General features: G+C 41.9%; 1 protein-coding gene across 1 annotated transcript; it reads left to right on the forward strand.

Annotated features, from left to right (window-relative positions):
- The first annotated feature begins 1148 nt into the window (after positions 1-1148).
- LOC146987148 (inter-alpha-trypsin inhibitor heavy chain H3-like) lies at positions 1149-8166 on the forward strand. The gene is made up of 22 exons (XM_085776165.1): positions 1149-1277; positions 1542-1571; positions 1696-1719; positions 2444-2598; positions 2783-2887; positions 3010-3172; positions 3265-3375; positions 3481-3609; positions 3719-3835; positions 4201-4369; positions 4460-4585; positions 4682-4863; positions 4967-5152; positions 5266-5405; positions 5604-5764; positions 5907-5933; positions 6028-6087; positions 6462-6575; positions 6706-6907; positions 7030-7202; positions 7308-7419; positions 7536-8166. Exons 1-22 carry the CDS (start codon positions 1164-1166, stop codon positions 7672-7674), a joined length of 2739 nt encoding a protein of 912 aa, XP_085632291.1. The 5' UTR covers positions 1149-1163; the 3' UTR covers positions 7675-8166.
- The last annotated feature ends 358 nt before the right edge of the window (positions 8167-8524 follow it).

The following is an 8524-nucleotide window of genomic DNA, read 5'->3' on the forward strand; positions in this document are numbered from 1 at the left end:
TAAGGAAGTCCTGATGGCTCGTTTTAAGTTTCAGTTTCTGAATATGGATGAGGCATATTTCTCTGTGCTCAGTGCATGGGCGCTTTGATACTTTCATAGTATTAATATAGCGGCTGGATGCTTAATGCAACATAAGATAACCAAACTTGGGACTCTCACTTTACACAATATAGGACCTTTAATTTGCCTGATGAAGAATAATTTTGTCAGGTAATGTCATCTAGTTTGGAGGATCTTCAACAGAACAGTCACAATTAAATGCATGCTGCGCATAGCATCTATTTATACTTGGTATATACATTGACTAATTGATTACCGTAGTTACTGTCTTATTAATGGTGTAGGCAAGTTTGACTCTTATGTAATAGTGTAATTTATTGTTCTTAATGGTCAAAGTCAGTAAATGAATGAGAATTTAAAATGATTGTCAGTTTTCATGTGTTTTAGCGAAGACGAAACTGTTGATGATGAAAATGATATTGTCTAAGTTCACCATCTCATCACTTTTACAGCAGCTTATAATTGTAGCCAACATCTCTGTCTTTAGTGTGATTATTCTGCCTGTATTTCTATCAAATAAATAATTTTGCACTGAACTGAGTTGTCACCACATTTCTTTGTATAATAATGGACAATCGACTTTCATAGACACTTTACAGCCAAGTTTATGTGAGTAACCAGGAACCATGTTCCCTGTTTGATAATTTCCCAGAAAGCATAGAGAGTCTTACTGATTTCCTTACAGTGGTCCACTGTACGCTCCTTTTAGGGGAAATGATGTAAACACACACACTTCAAGTGAAGCAGCACAACATGTTGAGTGAGAGAGTCCAGTCTCTGATTGAGGAGAAAACCAATAAACATTCATCATCAGGACTTGGTAGCTTCTAATTTTGGTGAATGTTTGATTTTGATTCAGTGTACTTGGAGCGTGGGCAGTGCACAGACATTTTCTTTCAGTTTTTTACCAGAATCAGCATTTCTGCCACAGGTCTCCTGCTCTCAGGTCTGTTGGTCAATTGCAGGACAACACACACACACACACACACACACACACACACACATACGCACACACCAAACACACACACATTTTGTCCCTCCTCCCTGGGCTCACTGCTTTTTCTCAGCAGTCAGACCAGCCAGTGTTCAGTGGAAGTTCGGTCATGTCTGGGCTGTTGGGTGTTCGACGGCTGCTGCTGTGGGGCTGTGCCTGCCTCTGGCTGCCTGCTGTGGCCTGGGGGGCTCTGTTCATCTCCAAAGACCATGATGCACCAGAGGTAAAATTCAACATTTTAAACATTTTGAATGTCCTCTGAATTTTAATTTGCCAGTGTTTATTTATTTTATTTGGTAGTTGTAGCCACTTCGCTTAAGAATATTCTCTTCGACCCAAACTGGGGTTCTTTGGTGCTTTAATCCTGTTCAGTTTTATATATTTTACTCGCTCTAACCCCTTTTTATACACGTATATGTTAATGTTCCACTATTTGTTTTTAATACCTGGCACCATGTTCGTTCACCCTGCTGTATTTGTATTTCAGGAGACAAGAGGAGCTGCCAGATCAGTGCAGGTATTCGGCAGAAACAGAAACACTTCATGCTAGCGTTAATTTGTGGTCAGTTTTAAATTAAAATGTTTCAAAAGAACATCATTTAATTTTTTCATTTCTTTTTTCTTTGTTCTTTTTGTCACAGAAAAGAAGCACGAATGAAGTCACGGTAAGAAAATGATCAGGTTGTATCCACTCATGGTTATCACCAAAACTTTATTGATGTTGTAGGGCTGCTGTCTGTGTGAGCAGCTTGAAGATCAACAGCCACACACACGATAGGTAGCAGAAGAAAGAAGATAACATTGTTCATCACAAATTAGCTATTTTGAATACCACATTTGGGAGTGGTGATAAATGCATACAGTAGATTAATAAGAAATCAATCTAAAGCTAAGGTCATGTGGCTGAACTGGACCACAACTTTAATAGGCAACTTCACACAAGATGTGCTCTAAGGTTCAATATGTTTATTGTTTATTATGTTTATATAAAGAACCCTGATCTCGGTGAGTTCAGAAATCATTGAACAGATCAAAACAACCCAGTTCAGGTTGTTTTGGTTTTTCCACATCACTGACAGAAACAAAAGAAAAGTTCATCAGGCTAAGACTTGTTTCTTTAAATATTTACATGATCCCTGGTTGCAGCACCCAAACTTGACTCACTCACACAGCCTCACCACAACACTCCCAAAGTGGAATCAATGACCTAATGTCTTTTAAAACATTTTTTTCAAGCTGTTATAATTTGGCACTCAGTTTAATGTCAGCTGGACTCAGCAATGGGGAAAAACATTTTACAAAGACAAATTATAATATTCTATATGCGATGGGTTTCCCTTATTCAATAATGTCTGTGTGGTTCCATCTGATCCTTTGTTTCTGCCTCAGGTGGAGCTGTACAGTGTGACGGTGGAGTGCACGGTGACGTCTCGTTTCGCCCACACCGTCATGACCTCCAAGGCCCTGAACGCAGCAAACGTCTCCCAGGAAATCTTCTTCGAGGTGGAGCTGCCCAAGACGGCCTTCATCACCAACTTCAGCATGTCAGTCTTCCTCCTTCACTTTCATTTCCACTCTGGACACATTCCTGCATGTGTTATGACCATCTGTGTGCGGGACAACATTAATCCCTGCTTCCTTCCACAATTGTGCTTCAAATTGTGTTTGTTTTTGTTTTTTGCTTATGTGGCATCATGTTGTTTTCCATCTTTGTGCTTTACGTCACAGGGAAATTGAAGGTCAGATTTATGTTGGGGACGTGAAGGAGAAAGAAAAAGCCAAGAAACAATACGAGAAGGCTGTTTCCTCTGGACAGACAGCTGGACTGGTCAAGTGAGTCACTCATATGAAAAATAACAAAAACACATGTTGAGAGCAGCTTCCACATTTTGATTTAATAAAAAACACACATTGATCATATAGAAACCATCAGTTATGTCTCTATTTTATTGCAGGGCCTCTGGGAGGAAGATGGAGAAGTTTTCGGTGTCTGTCAACATCGCAGCCAAAAGCAACGTGACATTCATTCTGACCTACGAGGAGCTCCTTCAGAGGAAAATGGGCCAATATGAGATTTTAACCCGAGTTAAACCCAAAACACCAGTGCAGGAGTTCCAGGTGACCTTCACCCTCATGATTGCATTGTGATAAATGTTGTATCATTTACCCTAACTGAATGCGTGTGTGTTTGTGTATGTGGGTGGAGACAGATTGTGGCAAACATCTATGAACCTCAGGGCATTGCTTTTGCTGATGCCCACGCAACCTTCCTCAGCAATGACCTGCTCCCCCTGGTGGAGAAAACTGTCACTGACAACAAGGTAGGCTACTGTACAGTATATGCCGCCCTGGGTCTTTCAAAATTCAGTTTGAGCCCAGTAATTAAGAATAAGCTGGATTTAATGTTTTTTTATCCTCTGGTTTAGGCACACATCTCCTTCTCACCAACACTGGAGCAGCAAAGGAAGTGTCCAGGATGTGACGCTTCCATCATTGATGGAGATTTTATCATCAATTACGATGTAAATCGAGCAAAGGGCCTCGGGGACATTCAGGTCTGACTCACAATTATGTCATACCTCAATACAAAACTATACACTGTCAATATGTATTATTTATTTGTCTTATTGAAGTGTTCGGTATTTGTGATTCCCTTCTCCTCAGATTGTGAATGGATACTTTGTGCACTTCTTCGCCCCCTCTGACCTGCAGAGAGTCCCCAAAAATGTGATATTTGTGATTGACAGGAGCGGATCAATGTCTGGAACCAAGATGGCACAGGTTAGACACTTGGTACTAATGTGTCAGCGCATGTGTAAGGGGACAAGATACACAAAATCTGACCTCTGACCTTTTTCTAGGCAATTGAATCAAGTCAGTTGGACTTAGTTTTTGTTTTGAAGACGTTTCACCCCTTAGCCCAAGTCTCACAGCAAACTTGGATGTCACCCTCACAGAGCTTAAATACCTGAGTCATCCACCATTTTTCAGACTAGCCTGTCTACTCTACACAAACTGATGAAGCCACTTGGATAAGAAGCATAACGTCAGCAAAACAAATACTAAGCCCAGTTGACTAGAGATGCCTTTGACCTGGACATATGAGAATTTGCACAGACAACTCTCTGACCTTGTAATTATTTTAGACGCGAGAGGCATTGCTGGAGATCCTCAAAGACATGTACGAGGAGGACTACTTCGCCCTTGTCGAGTTTGATGACCGGATCGGCGCATGGAGGGACACACTGAGCAAAGCAACCAAGGAAAATGTGGCTGCAGCCATGGGCTACGTGAAACAGTTAACTGCCCGGGGAGGTTAAGAGAAAACTAACCTGTCAAAACTCGTCTTTACTACTCCTTCAACAATAGAAATACCCTGTGATGATGAATACCCTTCTCTTCTAGGGACCAATATCAATGATGCTGTGTTGAGAGGTGTGGAGATGCTGATCACAGACAAGCGGGAGAACAGGGTCCCAGAGAGGAACGTTGATATGATTATCTTATTGACTGATGGATCACCAAATTCAGGTGACAGTGCACGCCATTAGGATCTACTGTTTCTATTTTACAAAATGTATTCTGTGTTGCATTGAATATGGATATGTTGTGTCTGTGTGCTTGAAGGAGAGGCCCACCGCCCGACAATCCAGCAGAATGTGCGTGAAGCTATTGGAGGAAACATGTCTCTTTTCTGTTTGGGATTTGGAAATGACGTGGAGTACTCCTTCCTGGATGTGATGAGCAAAGAAAATCATGGAGTGGCCCGCAGAATATACGAAGCCTCAGATGCAACTCTTCAACTCCAGGTGATAGATTTAGACCATGATGACACTTTCGCAAATAAAAATGAAATAACACAATAAAATCCATTTTCATAGCACATTTTGTACAAATTCATATGTATTCTAGGGTTTCTATAATGAGGTGGCCAGCCCCCTGCTGTCAGAGGTGGATCTGCGTTACCCTGACAGTGCAGTGAACCTCCTGACCACCAACCACTTCAGCCAGTTGTATAATGGCTCAGAGATCGTGGTGGCTGGTCGGCTGATAGACAACGACCTGGACAACTTCATGGTGGAGGTGTTTGGGCAGGGGGTAAGGAGGAGGAACTAGGGGACATCGTAGACAACGCTGAGGTAAAGAGAAGATCGTCAATCTATGACTGGGTTAATTAAACGGCGTTTCCTCTCATTTCCTCTTCCCTGTAGTCTGAGAATGACTTCAACGTGCAGGGCCAGGCCAGTACTCTTAACTGGGATGTCATATACCCAGATGAGGAGTACATCTTTGGGGATTTCACAGAGCGTCTCTGGGCCTATCTCACCATCCAGCAGCTCCTGGAGAAGGGGTCAGTTTGGACCTGGATGGCTTTGGTTTGAAAAATATTAATTTCCCACTGGTCTCAGGATAATCCTATTTAATGATCCTCATTAGTGATCAACGGAGAGCCTGTGATAAATGCCGTAATATCCATTCATAGCTTCCATTGTGATTTTCTGGATGTGATCTGAATGGTATACATGTAAGTATCTTCTCCTTCTTGCAGTAAGATTGGTTCTTCAGAGGAGAAAGGCAATGCCACAGCCAAGGCCTTGGACATGTCTCTGCAGTACAGCTTTGTAACCCCACTCACCTCCATGGTGGTGACCAGGCCTGAGACTGAGGACGGTACAGAGAGCCCACTCATTGCGGACAAGCTGACTGAAGGTAAGGGAAGAGAGAGGGTTCAAAACATGAGCATATTATTTATTTCTTCTTTACTGAATAACACCAGCAGAGGCCAGTGCTCCAGTTTGAACTGTGAAATATGTATTATTTTTTCTTTCTTCTTCTTCTTTTTTTTTTAAAGAGCAAAGACAACAGGCGGAAATAATGGGTAAGACTATCGTTTGAATGATCAAGCATAAATAGGATTTGTAGGTTTAAGTCAGTGTATTGATTTGTTTGGATTTCATTGTTCCTGTTTCTAGCAAGATATGCAACCCCTGCACTGTACTCATATCCCCGGCAATCATCACCCACATATTTTGGTAAGTTCACTTTTGAATACTGTCAGTATCAACTATCAGATCGTTTGTACAAACATTCATGTTGCTGATCCCCTGACAGCACCAGGAAGCACCAAAACCTTCTCCCACAAGTTGATACAAATACCTGTTCAAATATTCATGGTCCTCAGAGGATGAAACCAATGGACATGACTTTTCCTGTAATTCAAATCTTTAGTTTTAAGTGATGTGTCAGTATTTCACCAGATATATAGTCCCTTAGCTCTGAAACTGCCTTTACAAAATTCTATATTAATAAATTGCCAAACAAAAATGGTGAAAAAGGTGAACATTACATCAGCATCAGAAATAAAATCATAGTAATTTCTGACGTTTTCCTCTCTTGTCACCTACAGTGGACGGAGATCCTCATTTCATGATAGAGCTTCCTGACCGAGAGGACTCTCTGTGCTTCAACATCAATGACGAACCGGGAACCATTTTCAATCTGGTCAAAGACCCAGAATCAGGTCTGTCCCATGCCCTGATCACAGCCTTTCTTACCAGTTGATCCATGTGAACCAACATGCAACATCTATTTTTTTGCCAATAAATCCTGTCCTGCGGTCAAACAATGACTGAATCCAATTGGTTCCTCAGGTATTTTGGTCAATGGCCAGATAATCGGAGACAAGAAAATTTCCCCTGATGGGAAAATCAACACCTACTTCTGGCGGTTTGGCATCACCCACAAGACTCTGGGCGTGAGGTTGGAGGTGAGCACTCAGGACATCGTAGTGTTCCAGGACGGCCAAAGGATCAAACTGCTGTGGTCGGATACGGCCTCTCTCAAAGGACGCAAGTGAGTGTCTGCACCTCATCACCCTCAGTGAAAGAATATGAATCATAGAAGATGTAAAGTCCAGCTGTGAATGAATGAATGAATGAACCATCATCTTCCTCCTCCTCCTCCTCCTCCCTTAGCATGGATCTTCAAGTGACTAAAGATCGCAGCCTGATGGTAACTCTTAAAGATTCGGTCAAGTTTGTGATCCTGCTTCACAAAGTGTGGGAGAAGCATCCATATCACCGGGACTACTTGGGTTTCTACACCCTGGACAGCCACCTCCTCTCCTCCTCGGTTCACGGCCTGCTAGGTACCACATGTCAGGCTCATATCAGACAAACAAAGATGGTGAAGAGAAGAGATAGACAGTCAGACTCATTATATGATTAAAAATAATAATATTTCATTGCTACAGGTCAGTTCTACCATGGGATTGAGTACGAGGTGACAGACCTGCGTCCAGGAGAAGTCCTGGAGAAACCAGACGCCACCATGTTTGTGAAAGGAAAGCAGCTCAATGTGACCAGGTACAACACATTTCTCAGAAAACCAGAGTGGAGGTGTCACATGTGTCACTGTCGCTTTGTGTGTGCTCTTAAAGTGTCATTTGGTCTGTACATGACGTCTGTGTCTCGGTCCATAGGGGCTGGCAGAGAGACTTCAGGAGGGACGTGAAGAACGGAGAAACCGTCCCCTGTTGGTTCGTTCACAGTAATGGGACAGGCCTCGTTGACGGAGATGAAAGAGATTACGTCGTGTCAGGACTTTTTAAAACTGTTTGAAAACAGGTCACGCTCATATCATTGTCTAGGCTACTGCAGAAGAATCAACAGAATCACAGAATAACCATTAAAATCTGTCTGTAGGCTACTTACACCATGAGTAATCCAAGATCACACATCTAAAGGCGAACAGTCCTCATCATGAGCACATTTCCTGGATTTATAAAACATAATCCAATATAGTGAGAAGCACTGGGAGACAGACTCAGCTCTTTATTTGTATTGGAATAAATGAATTGTTTCCAATATTGTTATGCTACTGGGACAGAAAAGTCTGTTTGGTGTTTAGTGCACATCTTGCCCCGGTTTTCCCTCAACACATTACTGACTTTGTGTCTAATTAATGTTAATATCTGTGCTTGATGTGATGTAAAGTGGGATGTATACTGTTTCTAAGCAGTGCAACAGTGATGATGAAGTTCTTACCGTTCATATGAGCTTTACTGTAGAAACAACAGGAGGCCTAATAAATTTCATCTTGGTGGGAACAAATAGAGGGAACATTTCTTCATTGTTTCTCTGTACAACACTGTTATTCTATTGCAGGAAATATCCACAAGAAACAGTCACTGATGATTGGTTGAAAATAATGGCCCTAATTCATGATCCGTTCTTACTGTAAGAACAAATTTGTTCTTAAGTCCTACTTACGAAGTTTTTACGAAGAATGTGGCATTCATGAATGTTTTCTTAGAACAAAATCTACGAACAGTCAGGAACATACAGATTTCAGTTCTGGAAATGTATGCAAATTAGCGCATATTTCATTAAAGGGACAGTATGGGACATTTACCCCCATCTAGCGGTGCGGTTGCATGTCGGCACGTATTCTTGATGTTGCGTTTACGTA

Source organism: Trachurus japonicus, chromosome 5 (assembly GCF_045865225.1).
Source record: "Trachurus japonicus isolate A0001 chromosome 5, Traja_1.0".
Classification (NCBI taxonomy): Eukaryota; Metazoa; Chordata; class Actinopteri; order Carangiformes; family Carangidae; genus Trachurus; species Trachurus japonicus.

Coding starts and splice junctions, on each gene's coding strand:
- LOC146987148 (XM_085776165.1), top strand. CDS start 1,164: ATGTCTGGGCTGTTGGGTGTTCGACGGCTGCTGCTGTGGGGCTGTGCC. Junction 3,173..3,264: donor CACCAGTGCAGGAGTTCCAG/GTGACCTTCACC, acceptor GGGTGGAGACAG/ATTGTGGCAAACATCTATGA. Junction 4,864..4,966: donor ATGCAACTCTTCAACTCCAG/GTGATAGATTTA, acceptor TATGTATTCTAG/GGTTTCTATAATGAGGTGGC.